The following is a 19,873-nucleotide window of genomic DNA, read 5'->3' as shown; positions in this document are numbered from 1 at the left end:
CCCGAGTCTTACCTCCACAGTATGCAAGTCTTACCTCCACAGTGCCCGAGTCTTTACTCACACTGCCCAAGTCTCACATCCACAGTACCCAAGGCTTTTCTCCACAGTACCCAACTCTTACATCCACAGTACGCAAGTCTTTTTCCACAGTGCGCAAGTCTTACCAACACAGTACCCAAGTCTTACATCCACAGTAAGCAAGTCTTACCTTCATAGTACCCAAGTCTTATCTTCACAATACCCAAGTCTTACCTCTACAGTACGGAAGTCTTATCTCCACATTACCCGTGTCTTGTCTCTATAGTACGCAAGTCTTACCTCCACAGTCCCCAAGTCTTAACTCCACAATAAGCAAGACTTACCCCCACAGTACCCATGTCTTTCCTCCACTGAACCCATGTCTTACCTCTACCGTACGCAAGTCTTACCTCCACAGTACCCATGTCTTGCCTCCACAGTACCCATATCTTACCTCCACAGTACCCAAGTGTTTCTTTCACAATACCCAAGTCTTACCTCCAGCGTATCCAAGTCTTGCCTCCACAGTATGCAAATCTTACCTCCACAGTACGCAAGTCTTACTTCCATAGTAACCAATTCTTGCCTCCACAGCACGCAAGTCTTACCTCCACATTACGCAAGTCTTACCTCCACAGTATGCGTCTTATCTCCACAGCACTCAAGTCTTCCTTCCACAGTATCCAAGTCTTACCTCCACAGTACACAAGTTTTACCTTCACAGTAAGCAAGTTTTACCTCTACAGTACCCAAGTCTTACCTCCACAGTATGTAAGTCTTACCTCCACATTACCCATGTCTTGCCTTCACAGTACTCATGTCTTACCTCCACAGTACGCAAGTTTTACCACAGTACCTAAATCTTACATCCACAGTACGCGTCTTACCTCCACAGTACCCAAGTTTTACTTCCACAGTACCCAAGTTTTACCTCCACAGTACGCAAGTCTTATCTCCACTGTACGCATTTCTTGCCTCTACAGCACCGATGTCTTACCTCCACAGTATCCAAGTCTTACCTCCACAGTTCCCAACTCTTACCTCCACAGTGCGCAAGTCTTATCTTCTCAATAGGCATGTCTTGCCTCCACAGTACACATGTCTTGCCTCCACAGCACCCATATCATACTTCCACAATACTCAAGTGCCTCCACAGTACTCATATATTGCCTCCGCAGTACTCAAGTCTTCTACAATTGCCAAATCTAACCTCCACAGTACCTATGTCTTGCCTCCACAGTACGCAAGTTTTACCTCCATAGTGCGCAAATCTTACTTCCACAGTATCCAAGTCTTACCTCCACAGGACAAGTCTTACATCCACAGTACCCAAGTTACCTCCACAGTACCCATGTCTTGCCCCCACAGTACACAAGTCTTACCTCCACGATACCTAAGTCTTACCTCCACCGTACGCAAGTCTTACCTCCACAGTACCCAAGTCTTGCCTCCACAGCCCCCATGTCTTACCTCCACAGTGCGCAAGTCTTACCTCCACGGTACGCAAGCCTTACCTGCACAGTACCCAAGTCTTACCTGCACAGTTCCCGAGTCTTACCTCCACAGTATGCAAATCTTACCTCCACAGTACCCAAGTCTTACCTCCACAGTATCCATATCTTACCTCTACAGTACCCAAGTCTTGCCTCAAAATTGCCCATATCTTACATCCACATTACCTAAGTCTTACTTCCTCAGTACGCAGGTCTTACCTCCACAGTACCCATATGTTACATCCACAGTACCCATGTGTTACATCCACAGTACCCAAGTCTTGCCTCAGCAGTGCCTATGTCTTACCTCCACAGTACCCAAGTCTTATTTCCAAAGTACGCGTCTTACCTCCACAGTACCCATGTCTTACCTCACCAGCACCCAAGTCTTACCTCCACCGTACACAAGTCTTATCTCCACAGTACACATGTCTTGCCTCCACAGTACCTATGTCTTGCCTCCACAGTATGCAAGTCTTACCTCCGCAGTACCGAAGTCTTACTTCCACAATACCCAAGTCTTACCTCCACAGTACCCATGTCTTGCCTCCACAGTACGCAAGAAGTCTTACCTCCAGAGTACGCATGTCTTACTTCCACAATACCCAAGTCTTACCTCCACAGCACGCAAGTCTTACCTCCACAGTACCCAAGTTTTACCTCCACAGTACGCAAGTCTTACCTCCACAGTACCCATTTTTAGTCTCCACTGTACGTAAGTCTTACCTCCACAGTACCCAGGTCTTACCTCCGCAGCACGCAAGTCTTACCTCCACAGATCCCATGTCTTGCCTCCACTATACCCATGTCTTACTTCTACAATGCGCAAGTCTTACCTCCACGGCACCCAAGTCTTACCTTCACGGTACCCAAGTCTTACCTGCACAGTACGCAAGGCTTACATGCACAGTACCCAAGTCTTACCTATAGAGTACCCAAGTCTTACCTGTACAGTCTCCAAGTCTTACCTCCACAGTATGCAAGTCTTACCCTCACAGTACCCAAGTCTTACCTCCGCAGTTCGAGTCTTACTTCCACAGTATGCAAGTCTTACCCCCACAGTACCCAAGTCTTACCTCCACAGTACCCAGGTCTCACCTCCACAATACCCGTCTTGCTTCCACAGTACGCAAGTCTTGCCTTCACAGTACTTGCCTCAACAGTACGGAAGTCTTATCGCCAGAGTATACATGTCTTGCCTCCACAGTACCCATGTCTTGCCTCCACAATACGCAAGTCTTACCTCCAGAGTACGCAAGTCTTACTTCCACAGTACCCAAGTCTTACCTCTACAGTACGCAAGTCTTACCTCCACAGTACCCATTTCTTGTCTCCACAGTAGGCAAGTCTTACCTCCACAGTACCCAAATCTTACCTCCGCAACACGCAAGTTTTACCTCCACAGATCCCATGTCTTGCCTCCACAGTACCCATGTCTTACCTCCACAGTACGCAAGTCTTACCTCCACGGTACCCAAGTCTTACCAGCACAATACGCAAGGCTTACCTGCACAGTACCCAAGTTTTACCTCCACAGTACGCAAGTCTTACCTCCACAGTGCCCATGTCTTGCCTCCGTAGCACGCAAGTCTTACCTCCACAGTACCCATGTCTTGCCTCCACAGTACCCATGTCTTACCTCAACAGTACGCAAGTCTTACCTCCACAGTGTCCATGTCTTACCTCCACAGTACGGAAGATTTACCTCCACAGCACCCAAGTCTTACCTCCACGGCACCCAAGTCTTACCTGCACAGTACGCAAGCCTTACCTGCACAGTACCCAAGGCTTTCCTCGACAGTTTCCGAGTTTTACCTCCACAATATGCAAGTCTTACCTCCACACTACCAAAGTCTTACCTCCACAATACCCAGGTCTTACCTCCATAATACCCATCTTGCTTCCACAGTACGCAAGTCTTACCTTCACAGTACCCATGTCTTACCTCCACAGTACCAGTCTTGTCTGAAGAGTGCCCATGTCTTACCTCAACATTACCCAAGTCTTGCTTCCACAGTGCGCAAGTCTTGTCTCCACAGTACCCATGTCTTTCATCCACAGTACCCATGTCTTGCCTCAACAGTACGGAAGTCTTATCTCCACAGTACTCATGTCTTGCCTCTACAGCACCCATGTCTTGTCTCCACAGTACCCATATTTTACCTCCACAGTAGCCAAGTCTTACTTCCACAGTACCCATGTCTTAAATCCACAGTACGTAAGTCTTACATCCACAGTACCCAAGTTCTACCTTCACAACATGCAAGTCTTACCTCCACAGTACCCATGTCTTGCCTCCACAGTACCCATGTCTTACCTCCACAGTACGCTAGTCTTACCCCCACGGCACCCAAGTCTTACCTCCACGGCACCCAAGACTTAACTGCAAAGTACGCAAGCCTTACCTGCAGGGTACCCAAGTCTTACCTGCACAGTTCCCGAGTCTTACCTCCACAGTACCCATGTCTTACGTCCACAGTATGCAAGTCTTAACTCCACAGTACCCAAGTCTTACCTCCGCAGCACGCAAGTCTTACCTCCACAGTACCCATGCCTTGCCTCTACAGTACCCATGTCTTACCTCAACAGTACGTAAGTCTTACCTGCACGGCACCCAAGTCTTACCTCCACGGTATCCAAGTCTTACCTCCACGGTATCCAAGTCTTACCTGCACAGTAAACATGCCTTAGCTGCACAGTACCCAAGTCTTACCTCCACAGTTCCCGAGTCTTACCTCCATAGTATGCAAGTCTTACCTCCGCAGTAACCAAGTCTTACCTCCACAGTACCCAAGTCTTACCTCCACAGTACCCAGGTCTTACCTCCACAATACCCGTCTTACTTCCACGGTACTCAAGTCTTACCTTCACAGTACCCACGTCTTACCACCATAGTACCAAAGTCTTGCCTGAAGAGTGCCCATGTCTTACCTCCACATTACCTAAGTCTTGCTTTCACAGTTCTCAAGTCTTGTCTCCACAGTACCCAAGACTTGCCTCAACAGCGCGCAAGTCTTATCTCCACAGTACGCATGTCTTGCCTCCACAGTACCCATATTTTATCTCCACAGTACCCAAGACTTACTCCCACAGTACCCAAGTCTTACCACCACAGTATCCATGTCTTGCCTCCACAGTACGCAAGTCTTACCTCCACAGTATGCAAGTCTTACTTCCACAGTACACAAGTCTTACCTCCACAGTACGCAAGTCTTACCTCCACAGTACCCATGTCTTACCTCCACAGTATGCAAGTCTTACTTCCACAGTACCCAAATCTTACCTCCGCAGCACGCAAGTCTTACCTCCACAGTACCAATGTCTTGCTTCCACAGCACCCATGTCTTACCTCCACAGTAAGTCTTACCTCCATGGCACCCATCTTACCTCCACGGAACCCAAGTCTTACCTGCACATTACGCAAAATTTACCTGCACAGTACCCAAGTCTTACCTGCACAGTTCCCGAGTCTTACCTCCACAGTACCCAAGTCTTACCTCCACAGTACGCAAGTCTTACCTTCACAGTACCTATGTCTTACCTCCACAGTACCAAAGTCTAGCATGAAGAGTGCCCATGTTTTACCTCCACATTACCCAAGTCTTGCTTCCACAGTGCGCAAGTCTTGTCTCCACAGTAACCATGTTACATCCACACTACCAAGTCTTGCTTCAACAGTGCCTATGTCTTACCTCCACTGCACCCAAGTCTTATTTCCACAGTACGAGTCTTACCTCCACAGTACCCATGTCTTGCCTCAACGGTACCCATGTCTTGCCTCCACAGTACGCTAGTGTTACCTCCACGGTACGCATGTATTGCCTCCATAATATCTTATTTTCCTCAAGGACTGGACATGATCTGCACCTACATCGCTGGGCATATGTAAATACTTAAGATGGGTGTTGAAGAAAATATAAGATACTACTTTATTTCATGTTTTATAAAACGAGACATTTAGTGTGTAAAAATCATCAGTACAGACATTCAGTGCACGATATTCATGAGAACAAACATTCACTGCATGATATTCAAGACAGATATTTATTGTATGAATCTCAGCAGGAGAGACATTACGAGTTATGTACGAGTGATATGATTCCTCAGGTCATCAACGTAATAGTTGGTCCGTACTTTGGCCAGGCGAGACGGCAGCGAGTTAATGGCTTCCATTAGGGAGTCAATGTCTTCCGGAGCAGCTGTGGCTCCTGTTGTTTCGTCTGTGTCCTCGACAGGCACCGCCACCAAGTCTCTGGTTAAGTCAAGCACCGGGAGGAGGGAAGGTGTCCAGTTGGTATTGTTTCTGCTTGGAAAGTTGCGAGGGGTGGGTATAGACATGGAGAGCTTGGCTGATTCGGGTATGGGAGGGATGTATACGTAGGGAGCGTCCGAGGATGACGACGCCGCCCACTCACTGGAGGAGTTCGACCCCGAGAAATTTGCGTAGTTAGTCATACTCTGAGGGCCCGTGCGACTCGAGGAGGAGGACGAGAAGGATGAATTGGTAGTGGGGGAAGCACCAGCCTGGGAGCCTGGTCGGAGGGTGGCGGGTGAGGAGCGGGGAGCACGGTCCCCCAACAGGGGATCATTGTCTTCGGCTAAGTGTCGCCCGAGGTCATCATTCCTAAGACGACGCAGGAAACATGGCGAAGTTCCCTGTAAAACACATCACACTAGAACATCTTACCATATCGTTATAGAATCTAAAAGTAGTATTACCACGTAAGAAACAAAATAAAAATCTGTAATTACAAGGAACATCAAGATCTGCCAGGTACTGAGTGCAACACAGTCATCATTATCATGACTAATGTGAACAGGGAAATATCCTACGTGCAAGCAGAGCCTCAACCTCAGCACAGCTTCATAATTTGTCCTGAAGTATATTTGATTTGTCAAAAAGCAGATTTCCATTCTAATATTGCTTATAATTATTATTCACCTCGCAAGCAAAGTTGTCAGTACAGACGCTGCACATAAAACACCCACATCAACACCATCATCAACCATTCCCTCGACATGCTATGGTGGATACATCCTCCCCGTAAGTTATTTCCTCCCACCGCATACCCACACATCTTCATTCCATCATCAGTCACACGCTTTTAATACCTTTCCTCCGCAAAGCTTTCGTCCATACACATTGTGAAGACCACAACCATTTGTCTTTCTCACATTTTAACAGTTATAAACAGGCTTGCGTGGCACAGGACAGGCTTGGCGTGGCATAGGACAGGCTTGGCGTGGCACAGGACAGGCTTGGCGTGGCACAGGACAGGCTTGGCGTGGCACAGGATTCGCGCCGCAAAACTTACCGACTTGATAACCTTCCAGAGGATCCACACGAGGCCTGCCAGTAAGATCAGGCCGGTGATAACTGCCAGCGCTATTTGGCCTGGAGATACTTCCATCTGTCCTCGGCTCTCCGGTTGTCTGTCGCTGGGTCGGTCAGGACTCCCGTGAGGCTCACACTCAAGTGAACGAACAAGATATCATAAGAGGTGACCTGATGTGACCTGACGTGAGCTGGACCCCACGGTGCTGAGTTGCCAAGTACCGTTATGATAATCCTATGCATCATGGTGTGCTGTGATGCACGAGTCGCATCATAACCGAAAGATAATGTCTAGCATTCGACAATATTGTGTTCAAGATGTTACATATATATTGTTCTAGAAGAACAGTAATTTTAACTGTATTTCGCATGAAATAATGTTTGCAAAATGAGGACGAATTATGAGGCAAAGGACAAAAAAAAAAAAATAAATCCCCACCAGACGGGAGCGTCGTCTCACCGGAGATTAACACCTCAGGTTAGTTGCGGTGTTGCCCTCTACACAACTGGAACATAAAATCAAAATGTTAGGCAGAAGATGAACCCATGAACGCTCCTAAACGTAATTTATCGTATGTGTCATCTACGCAGGTCCGACCTGAGCACTACACACTGGCATCACAACTGTGCTCTGGAGTCATTCATAAAGCTGTTTCAGTAATATTTTGTAAAGACTCACATTACAGTCTTGTTGACTGTAAGTCTCCAGTTTCGGCAACAGGCATGATCGGTGACGCATATGAGACCAAAGAACTGAAAATAAAGTTGCGTTTGTTTGCGTCAAGTATATACAAAAATGTACGCCAACTCTGAGGCTGTAGGAAGCTGCCACGATGTGTTGACATATTGTTGCCTCTGAACAACAGCTTTACTTAACGTCGTACAAATTATGTTGTGAAGTTGGTGATGACAGAGGAAGAAGAAAGGAATCTACGTAAGACAATACCATCTACGATGAACAAACAAAGCGAGTTCAGCTATAAGTGTTATATCATTAAATACTTAATATTGTTTGAAACAATCCAGTTAATCATGTTATTATGCTTATGTCTTAGATATGAAATGCATTACGCTAATTGTACCGTTGATTTACACTCTCTTTTAATGTTCTGTATAATCAGAGGCGGTTAAGCCTCGCCATTAAAGAAAAAAAAGATATTCATTCCCAATATCATTCATCAAACATCTGAGAAACAAAAAATTATTAAACTTTTCTGTTCCACTGAAAATACATGAAAAAAAAGAGAAGTATGATAAAGAAGAAAATTAATCAGATTTTCCTTTCCTTCTTAACTATCCAATCTTTATGGAGAAAATGAAAAATAATATACTATCAGTATTTATCACTGACATTATTTGCTTAGGGGAAAAAAAATAATGTATGGCTATTTGGCATGTAGGTTTCCGTGGCTGTATTGGTAAATAACTTTTAAGTCCACTCAATAGATGTCCCTGTTATGGCGATATCTGGGATTCTTAACAAGTCCTTTATTCAGTTATCGTAATATATGAACATTCCTGTCTCTATAGCATTTTCCTATATGCTCTAGACGGTGTTTTCGTCGGTGTTGCGGTTCAATTCCGTAACAGAGTGACGTAGTCTGCCAGGCCGTATAGGTAGTTCCAAGATTGCTGGTGGTGACGGGTCGTGTGTGCTGCCTGAGAGGAGGAGGACATGGACGATAAGTTGGTAATGATCTCGGTGGGGACGACGCTGGGCTGTTGTTAGTGGCATGTATCTTCTGGTGCTTCTGGAGGAAGATTGGGAAGGTAAATGTTTCTGAGAAGCTTCACCATAATTCTAACGTCAGATACAGTTAAAGGTTTTAACTTTGATGAATCTGTGTTCAGACGCGAGGGAACACGCCCTCAGCGACTTTGCTCATGGCATCCTCACATGAAATGTGCAACAGTGCATAAATTGTATAATATCCCAGCTTGCATTTGCTCTTGAACGCCACAAGCATAAGACTGTTTAATGTGATGATCTCCAATTATAGTGTTGCCGAGTTCTTGGTGACACTGGTAAATAGTTATACATCTATAGTTTACCATCAATCTTAGATTGTTAGTTGTCGCTTGTTTTTCTCTTGCTCGTGCGAAGCTACGTGTACTTGTGAGTCTTGATGTAATCTTGCAGGCAGAGACAAGGATAAGTTAGTGCTTCAGTAATGTTGTGGGTAGGGTAACATATTTGATTAATCTTCGATGTCTTGCCATTTCGACTTTGTCAATAACTGTTGGTGCTACTTGATTGCTTGCCCTTCTGCTTTAATTGCATTCTGTACATTTAAACATACTTATATGCAGAGCATATGAACTGATGTGGTTATAGTAATACCCGTAGCTTTACGAGATATGGTGTTTCCACGTACGGAAGGGGTCTAAAAGCCATTTTTCTTTCCTTTCGGCCGCATGCGGCGAGGAGTTTTGAATGTGCGGCAGGGAGAACGATGTACAAAATGTGATATGTGACCAGCAAGTTTGAGACGACCTAGTTTGATTTAATAGCACTTCGTGGGGAAAAAAGCTGATAAACGGAAGATAATGGAAATGGGCAAACGATTTTGAAAATTTGTTGAATTAAGAAATTGCAGGTAGTATGTAAAACTTTCTCGAAATAAACATTCATGTCTAAAAGTGTTCTTAGTGGAACAAGTTTCACTATCTTCAATAAAATCGCGTTATTAAACTACTTTTATTTAAAATATAGCCTCGAGGGACCTCCTCGGCTTGCTTCTATTCTTATCTTTAACAGCTTATTTGGAATTCATAGCTTTACATTGTTTGTAAACCCTCGAATTGTGCCGGTTCAGTTTTCATGTATATCTGAACTTGTAACATTACTCTCCATCTTTGATTATTACTATCATGTTTGACGATCCGCTGAAGCAGTTGTATGATACCGTGTGTGGCAGTTGTAGTCGGTTACTGTTGACCGACTAGTTCAAAAATGTTCGGATCCCTGATAGAGAGGATGCCAAGCATGTGGATGAGTAGGGTTTATACGACTGTTGTCAAGATGTGGAATAAAGTACATCAGAGCTTTGGAGGTGTCTCGACTAACATGAAATATAAACGAAACAAAGTGGAAGGGCTCTCGCCACGCTGTTTGAAAACTGAAATTGGTAATGTATCCAACGGCCACTCCTCTTGCCTGTGAAGCTGCTTCTATAATTTCCCTATTACTATGAGAGTGCACTCTGATCCTTTAGAAGATAAAGTATCTGTTTAGGGGCGTCACTCTTATCTGCAGTTGTCCCTTAATGTTAAATGAAGAAAATAAGAAGCGTGTATAAGGATTTTTTTTCTTTCTCTGTGATAAAATAAGCGGTTGAGTATTACATGGGGAAAAATATGTAACGTTGAAAACTTTGGACATTAACGGGACCAATTGATGTAGAAATGAACTGAATACTTGTTCAACCTCTTATCAGTGCAGGATTAACCTTTCAACACTGTTTTTATCAACAAATTCGTCTGTAACAATGTGTGGTAATGAAGATTGTTCGATATGTTTACAAGTCATCTCAGGCTGTGTCATGAGTTCGCAATTCCCAAAGCATGAAACTGCCAGCGCTCGGATATAAACAGTAGTCATAAGATTTTTTTTTTTTCATTTAGTCTTGGACTGACTCCACGTTTTCGATGATAATCATAACCCCCACTGCTGTCATCTTGTAATGAGGTCATTAGAAGATATCGGGAGCTCTGATTAGTGTAGTAAAAATTAGAAGGCAAACAAAATAACCGCAAACTGTCACATAACCAAGGAGGCGCAAATAAGGTTTGTACGACGTGGACTTGGAAGTGAAAATATCGAGGCAATTTGTAAACGTCTTTGTAGTACTGCGTTCAACCACTCTAATTAGCAAATAATTCTGTGTTGACAATCGTGTTCAAGAAAAAGTACTTTGCCTCATTCGAAGTAAAGTTTTGCCCACGAGTTTGTTGTATCCATCACTGCGAGTGAAATCGGACGAATCAAGTCTTGAGTACTTCACAGATCGAGATTATCAGTCTTTGATAATTTTGAATACTTGTATTAGATCACATCTTCATTAATTTATTTCTAATTCGAAGGTTCAACCTGTGAATTTTGTCAGTTCTTTTCTCTTCTTCTTTGAACTGCTTAGTTGGCTTTAGGTCACCAGATATTATTAAGCCTATTTTTTTTTCATCCATTCATTTTTTGCAGTTCATCAGAATTCATAGTGTAGCCTTTTCGGTTTTGTTACCGATATGTAAAACTTTGTACTTTTCAGAATTCATTTGCCACCTATGAGCTCAGTATATCAGTTGGAAGCTGTAGCTACACGTTCACTTGTAGATTTCTCTCGTGTCGGCGAATTTTGATACCTTGTACTGCGGGCCATGATCAGTATTAACATGTATAAGGAAGACACTGTCCCAAAACTGATCCTTGTGGCACATCACTAGTTACGTCTAACAGTTAATCACAACCGTTTACGGCCAGTCAACGAAATAGAACCTTATTGGTGCCATGTGAAAACTTTTTTGCAAGTAATCTTTGAGCGGAACCTCGTCGAATGCTATTTGAAAATCGATAGATAACTACAGCTTTTATTATACATGTTTATTATATAAAGAGAAAATAATCGAGATTTGTCACAGCGATTTCGTCGGGAACCATAATGAGAATCGTTTATCTAATGTTTACAATTCTACCTCGAGTTATGGTTACCAAACGTTCTCCAGCCACAGATGTTAACTGGACAATATCCTGGCAGTACCTTATTTTTCTGTTTCATTGGTAAACTTCCAGTTCATCTGAACTTTTCCCGTTTCAAGTGACTTGTTGAAAAGGGTAGCCAAAGGCTTGATATCTTTCATTCAGTTTGTCGTTGATAGAATGTCTCTAGATTTGTATATCTTTCAGAACGCACTCCTTTCTTATCAGTGAAACCGGGTTTGGGTCATGGTTTGTTTTCGATCGCAAATGCAGATACAAAAATGTCTTGTAAGATTTTTTCCAAGGTTTCTGTTGTCTTGAACAAAGTTAGTTTTCCGTAATCAATGGACGTAACTGTAAAACTCCTCGGTTTCTTTAGCCGTCTTCAGCAATATACGTTTATATTGATGTTGAATTTGTCGTATAATTGTTTCTTGGCGCATATATTCATAATTTATGTTGATTAGTATCAGAGTTTCTTGGGGCCATTTTCTTGAGACACGAAGCGCCTTTTAATTTCACTGTTCCACCACCTTGGGTTCGTTATAGAAAAGGATCGTCCACTACTCATCAACTCGGTTTGAATGACCCCACATCTTATCCTCCCACTTCTCTCTACTAAACCTGTTCCCAATTCGATATTTTCCATGTGCATCATTCTCGAGATATGTGGGAAGACCTAACAGTATACTAACTGTGTATAAATGGAACTGCCTCTTAAGCTAGATCCTATCTTTCCTCGCCTATTTCACCCAAGAATTTAAACCTGCCTGTGTCACTTCATTTTATATTCGTTGTATCTCATCCTTAAGATAATTAGTTAGGCTTTTACAGGCCTAAGTCTTCTGCTAATCTCTCTCTCTCTCTCTCTCTCTCTATATATATATATATATATATATATATATACATGTGTATATATATATATATATATATATATATATATATATATTATGTTTATGTGCTGTGTGTGGACGTATATGTATATACATGTGTATGTGGGTTGCTTGGGCCATTCTTTCGTCTGTTTCCTTGCGCTACCTCGCTAACGCGGGAGACGGCGACAAAGTATAATAAAAAAATATATATGTATATATAAATATTATATGAATATATATTATATATATATATATATATATATATATATATATATATATATATATGTATCTTTTTTTTCATAATATTCGCCATTTCAGGCGTTAGCGAGGTAGCGTGAAGAAGAGAGGACTGGAGCCTTTTATTTAGATGAATTTCTAAAACGGAATACTTGATCTGAGTTGAGAGCACTGAATAGCTTTAGAAGCTCCGGTGTTTGGTTTGTAAACCTAAATTCTGTAATCCAATCCTTTCACATCAATTTTGATGACTCTTTCGTCATGACCTTGGACGTCTCTTAAATCATTTGAAAGGATGTGGCATAAGTCTTTGTCCACCAGATTGACGAACTGCATTTTCTACTTGTAATCTTGTACATACTTTCCATCAACCTTTATGTTCCTTTGAGTTCTATTCTATGGCTTTTGCTGTTCTTTCTATGAACTGCCTTCAACCTCTGTTTACTCGTCTGCTGATGGTTTGTCTAAATCAATTCTCTTTCCACCACAATATCGGTTCTTTTTCTTTCGCACAATATATTTTCTATGGTCGGACCTTTCCATCATCTCGAAATAGGAAAGTAGTTTCTTGTTAAAACGTGGACACGTGATTTTTGTATCTTGACAAAACTCCTAAGTATCATGCTACTTGATTTCAAAATGCAAGAATTTTACCATACAGTAAAATGAGGATATTGGATACAGCTGTATATTCCAACTGCGCTGAAAACCTCGTATAATGAACGAATCCTTACTCCCAATAGCTGAGGTTAGTGAAGAGAAGCTGCAAATGTCTTCTACGCAGCTACTCCTTATCTACTGGAGTCTGTGTCGTTCCAGTGTGGAGCGCTGGTCGTTTCTCTACGTATAGCTATTCTTTTTGTTAACGAAAGAGTAATTAAAAATCCTTATTGTCCTGCTTTATCATTCGTGTAATCACCTCCCTCTGCTATCCTTGTCCATCTACAATCGTGATTTTCTGCTCTGCATATTTCATCTCGATCGCTGAGGTGTCTTGACTTTAGGTTCCTAAGACCCGCAGTTTGTGCGTGTCCTCTGCTTCCATCTGGTTGTTTGGAGACCATCCACACGATGATTGGCCGTAATGATTTCTTCTTGCAAGACTGCGCTCGCAAACTCGAACTATTCAATTTGCTTATTTTCATTTTTGATAATTGTTTGCCTTACCATTTGACTTGCTTCGGCTGGGATGTAATTTCGCTTGTCATATTGTTACATTATATATATATATATATATATATATATATATATATATATATATATATATTTTTTTTTTTTTTTTTCTTTTAAACTATTCGCCATTTCCCGCGTTAGCGAGGTAGCATTAAGAACAGAGGACTGGGCCTTTGAGGGAATACCCTCACCTGGCCCAATTCTCTGTTCCTTCTTTTGGAAAATTAAAAAAAAAAAAAAAAACGAGAGGGGAGGATTTCCAGCCCCCCGCTCCCTCCCCTTTTAGTCGCCTTCTACGACACGGAGGGAATACGTGGGAAGTATTCTTAATCCCCTATCCCCAGGGATATATATACACACACACACAATGTAACTTGTTTAAATCACGTGCCTATTTATCGACTGAACTCCAAAGGGACGATGACCATCTGCATCTGTGGGTACGTGCCGGCAGATCCCAGCGGGACCCGAGCGACGGTTTGAACAATCGTTACAACGATAACAACTTGAGTTTGTCTGAACCAGATTACTGGAGTCTTGAGTGATGCAGTTCTCGTCTCCTTATTTGTCTACATCAAATATTTCAATTTATGATCTTGCTGCTGGAAAGTTTTGGTCTTAACATCATAGCTATGGAAAAGTTTGAGCAATATTTTGAGATGAATTAAAGCTTATCACGTATATTGTTTTCGTTGCAGTTTGATTTTATGCACTTTCAGATTACAATTTTCACATTACACAGATTGGTTGTTGCTGACAGGTTTGGCAAGTCCCGATTAGCGTTGCTGACCTTGACTTGTTCACGGATCGCTTAGGAGTATTCCGCATAGGAATTGTAATGATTTCGAACAGCAAGGATTCGAACCTCGTCCCATTTGCTTGATAGTTTGGTACGCTGACATCCCAGATATAGGCAGTATTGCAGAATGGTCAATGCACCAAGATACTTTGCAAATGGTACGAGGTTCGAATCCTGGCAAGTGGAAGGAAGTCTTATTTGGAAGTGAGTGGGCATTCACATGCACTATATATATATATATATATATATATATATATATATATATATATATATATATATATATATATATATATATATATATTTTATTAGTCGGTCTCCAGCGTTAGCGAGGTAGCGCAAGGAAACAGACGAAAGAATGACCCAACCCATACACATGTATATACATAAACGCTCACACACGTACATATACGTACCTATACATTTCAACGTATACATACATACACACATATTCATTCCTGCTGTTTTCATCCATTCTCGGCACCACCCCGCCACAGATGAAATGGCATCACCCCCCGCGCGAGGTAGCGTTAGGAAAAGACAGCAAACGCCACATTCGTTAACACTGTCTCTAGCTTCATGTGTAATGCACCGAAACCACAGCTCCCTTTCCACATCCAGGCCCCACTAAACTTTCCATGTATACCCCAAACGCTTCACATGCCCTGGTTCAATCCATTGACAGTTTGTCGACCCCGGTATATCACATCGTTCCAATTCACTCTATTCCTTTCGCTCCAAATCTTTTTCACTCCATCCTTCCGCTTCCAATTTGGTCTCCCATTTCTCGTGAGACATGTATCCTCTTTGTCAATCTTTCCTCACTCATATTCTCCATGTGACCAAAACATTTCGGTGCACCCTCTTCTGCTTTCTCAACCACACACTTTCTATAACCACACACCTCTTACCCTTTCATTACTTAATCGATCAACCCACCTCGCACCACATATTGTTCTCGAACTTCTCATTTCCAACACATCCACCCTCCTCCGCACAACCTTATCTATAGCCCATGCCTCGCAACCATATAACATTGTTGGAACCACTATTCCTTCAAACATACCAATTTTTGCTCTCCGAGATGATGTTCTCGTCTTCCACACATTCTTCAACGCTCACAGAACCTTCGCCCCCTCCCCTACCCTGTGACTCTCTTCCGCCTCCATGGTTCCATCCGCTGCTAAATCCACTCCCAGATATCTAAAACACTTCACTTACCTCCCAATTAACTTGTCCCTCCACCTTACCTTTGCTCTTATATATATATTTTCCTTCTGCTTTCTTCTTTTCACACACTTTACCAAACTCAGTCACCAACTTCTGCAGTTTCTTACACGAATCGGCTACCAGCGCTATATCATCAGCGAACAACCGACTCTCTTCCAAAGCCCTCTCGTCCACAACAGACTGCAGACTTTCCCCTCTCTCCAAAACTCTTGCATTCATCTCCCTAACAACCCCATCCATAAACAAATTAAACAACCACGGAGACATCACGCACCCCTGCCGCAAACCTACATTCACTGAGAACCAATCGCTTTCCTCTCCTCCTACTCGTACACATGCCTTGCATCTTTGATAAAAACTTTTCACCGTTTCTAGCTACTTGCCTACCACACCATAAATTCGTAATACCTTCTACAGAGAATCTCTATCAACTCTATCATATGCCTCCTCCAGATCCATAAATGCTACATACAAATTCATCTTTTTTTTAAGCATTTCTCGCATGCATTCTTTTAAGCAAACACCTGATCCACACATCCTCTATAACTTTTGAAACCACACTGCTCTTCCCCAATCTGATGCCCTGTACATACCTTTACCCTCTCAATCAGTACCCTCCCATATAATATCCCAGGAATACTCGACAAACTTATACCTCTGTAATTTGAGCACTCTCCTTTATCCCCTTTGCCTTTGTACAATGGAACTATGCATGCATTCTGCCAATCCTCAGGCACTTCACCATGAACCATACATTGAATATCCTTGCCAACCAATCGGCAACAGTCACCCCATTTTTTGATGAATTCCATTGCAGTACCAACCAAACCCGCAGCCTTGCCGGCTTTCATCTTCCACAAAGATTTCACTGCCTCATCTCTGCTTATCAAACTATTCTCCCTGATCCTCTCGCTTCGCACACCACCCTATATCTGCCACTCTATCATCAAACACATTCAACAAACCTTCAAAATACTCTCTCCATCTCCTCCTCGCTTCACCACTACTTATTACTTCCCCATTAGCCCCCTTCACCGATGTTCCATTTTGTTCTCTTGTCTTACGCTTTTATTTACCTCTGCCAAAACATCTAATTATTCTCCCTAAGATTTAATGATACTCTCTCCCACCTTTCATTTGCCCTCTTTTTCACCTCCTGCACCTTTGTTGACCTCCTGCCTCTTTCTCTTGCACATCTCCCTCATTCGTACAACTTCCCTGCAAAAATCGTCCAAACGCCTTTCGCTTCTCTTTCGCTAACAATATTACTTCATCCCACCACTCGCTACTTTCTAATCTGCCCACCTCTCTCATGCCAAAAGCATTTTTTGCGCAAGCCATCATTGCTTCCCTAAATACATCCCATTCCTCCCCCACTCCCCTTACATCATTTGCTCACTTTTTTCCATTCTGCACTCGATCTCTTGGTACTTCCTCACACAAGTCTCCTTTCCAAGCTCACTTACTGTCATCAGTCTCTTCACCCCAACATTTTCTTTTTTTCTGAAAACCTCTACAAATCTTCACCTTTGCCTCCACAAGATAATGATCAGTTGCCCCTCTCAGCACATCAATATCCAAAAGTCTCTTCACGCGCCTATCAACACGTGATCCAATAACGCTCTCTGGCCATCTCTCCTACTTAGATACGTATACTTTTTGAACCAGGTATTCCCAATCACCAGTCCTTTTTCAGCACACAAATCTACAAGCTCTTCGCTATTTACATACTTGATCGCAGTTTCCCGCGTTGTGATGTAGCGCCAGGAAACAGACTGGCACATCCATTCGCATATATATACGTATACACACGTACAGTAAAGCATAAAGGAAAAGAAAAGATAGAATGTACATTCTCTTCCCCTATACACGATCACCGCCCTTTGCGTCAGCCAGGTAGCGGCAGGAAACGACGAAGAAAAGCCACAACCGCTTACATTCCTTCTCTAACTTGTGTGTAATTCGCCTAAACCACAGCTCCCTATCCACATCCAGGCCCCCAGATCTTTCTATGGTTTATCCCAGACGTTTCGCATGCCCTGGACGATATATATGTATATATAAACTTTTGGTCTCAAATGATTCTAATACGTAAGACAAGAAATTATAGTAAAAGTATTATATACGGCGAGCGAGGCTGATGCACCACTTGACGATTATCATTCTTCCTTCAGAGCAGGAAGGAGGCTGCGGCACCAGTCCAGGAACGGGAGGAGGGGAGGGTCGCCCCTTGCTACGTTTGGAGTCTCCAAATATCTCGATCCTCCGCCACACAACTGGACTCCCGGTCTGGCCGTCCACGAGAATCGTCCCTAACTACAGCACCTTCAGGCAGGCTTCACAGGACGACGACTCGACGGATTCGACGCGCAATGAGGGCCACAGTAAACACAAGAACGTACCGTCTGACGTGTACATCCCACCATTGCCAGAAAGTCTTACATTAAGCCCGTCTGTGGTCGAGCCACCGACCACGTCTGGTGCTGCTGCTGCTGCGTCCGGCAACGCTAGTGACGCTTCCAACCAGGCGATGGTGCCTCAGTTTGATGACTCTGTCCTCGATGATGACGACTATGAGATTCATATCGGTACTCCCAAGACAACGTTCATCATGAATAAACTCCTCCCAAGACCGCCACCCGAACCTGATTTTGACCTGACGAAACACATTACTCATTAAAGAACGGGAGTTCAGCCTCTCTCTCTCTCTCTCTCTCGTCGCGCAGTAACTATGATGATAACCCTCGTGTGGTTGGTTGAATACCAGCATATTTGAGATGACCGCGTTTTACGATGCTTTTCATTTTATGTAAATTTTAGAAATTTTAGACAAATTTGATAATGTTACAATTTACCGACTATACTGACGGTTTCAGACCTATAATGTTCTTACCAGTAGTCACTACTGTGTATCGATTGTCTTAGCTTTGTTCTGTCATTCAGATTTTTAATGATCAATTTTTGATTTTTCAGAGAACCTGAATATTTTGTTCGGCTGAAAAGTTGGTAAAGTTCTGCAAAACCTACTAACGGGACCACAGTCCTATAATGTACAAAAATTACTATTTTTTTTCTAAGCATGAGCCACTCCGTTCCTTTAAGGTATACAGTTAACGTAACTTTCTTGCCTGGTTAAACCTAGTACCGCACAGTCGCTGAACAATGGTATGGGTCGCCCTGCCTTTTCTCATTCAATAAAAACTTTGCTACACGCCCGTCCAGGTTCATATGATGCCGTAATGTACAGCAAAATGGCATAGTTAGTTAGCTACATGAAATGCACAATAAGGTCCCAAGTGTCGGAATAGAAAATGGAAATGTCGAGTTGAAGAACCTTCCTCACCTCTTGAGGTCGAGCAGAACGGAATATAATCTGTGGTGAGGGAAGGTATGGTCAAGGCAGGAGGAGAAGTTGATTCTTTTGAGCTGCGTAAATACCTTGTACGTCTGAATTGCTGAATGGACGTGTGACCCACATGCAGTTCGCATAGTCTGTCTGGTCAAACATCTTGGTTGTAAGCAAGGCTAGATATTGCTTATCATGCATGAAATATAGAGATGAGGTTAGTGTGATTTCAGATAAGCAACGGCAAAATTGACGTGTTGAGTTCGACCCTAGTGACGCTGGGTTATGATATGTATTGCTGTATGAGATCATTATCACTGAAGGATGTATTAAGATATCCCTCACTTTATGAAGGGACTTGGGTGAGAAATTAGTTATTGGATATCATGAGAGTAGAAGAGACGAGGAAAGGCACATAGGACCATATTGGGATCTAAGATTTAATTACATTGGTTATGACCTGTACAGAATTTTTCACTCGTCGATTATTTGAATACTATGCCCATAAGCGTAGAACACCCACTTCTATAATGTTATGTTGTACAACTTTTTCTGCTGGCAACATCTTGACAAACGTAACACCAGGATTGTAGGAGAGGTGGGCTGGCCCGCGGGGACGTAGGATCATTGATCTGATGATGGACGGTAGAATCCTTGAAGTTAACTCACACAGACTG

At 42.9% G+C, this 19,873-nt stretch overlaps 2 protein-coding genes across 2 annotated transcripts in view; one reads left to right on the top strand and one right to left on the bottom strand.

The window, feature by feature from the left end:
- Positions 1-5,428: 5,428 nt before the first annotated feature.
- On the bottom strand, positions 5,429-6,994 carry LOC139756216 (uncharacterized). Its single transcript, XM_071675375.1, has 2 exons — positions 6,827-6,994; positions 5,429-6,167 (listed from the first exon to the last, which is right to left on the bottom strand). Exons 1-2 carry the CDS (start codon positions 6,920-6,922, stop codon positions 5,592-5,594), a joined length of 672 nt encoding a protein of 223 aa, XP_071531476.1. The 5' UTR covers positions 6,923-6,994; the 3' UTR covers positions 5,429-5,591.
- Positions 6,995-8,429: 1,435 nt separating this feature from the next.
- LOC139756404 (uncharacterized) overlaps positions 8,430-19,873 on the top strand; it is a 14,068-nt gene continuing 2,624 nt past the window's right edge. Inside the window, exons 1-2 of the mRNA XM_071675829.1 lie at positions 8,430-8,616; positions 18,025-19,873. The exon at positions 18,025-19,873 is cut by the window's right edge and continues 2,624 nt beyond it. Coding sequence (XP_071531930.1) covers positions 8,580-8,616; positions 18,025-18,530 — 543 coding nt within the window. The 5' untranslated portion in view covers positions 8,430-8,579 and the 3' untranslated portion in view covers positions 18,531-19,873. The remainder of the gene's footprint in view (positions 8,617-18,024) is intronic.

Source organism: Panulirus ornatus, chromosome 21 (assembly GCF_036320965.1).
Source record: "Panulirus ornatus isolate Po-2019 chromosome 21, ASM3632096v1, whole genome shotgun sequence".
NCBI lineage: Eukaryota > Metazoa > Arthropoda > Malacostraca > Decapoda > Palinuridae > Panulirus > Panulirus ornatus.
Note: the sequence above shows the minus strand (reverse complement) of the source record. Positions and strands in the feature narration are given on the sequence as shown.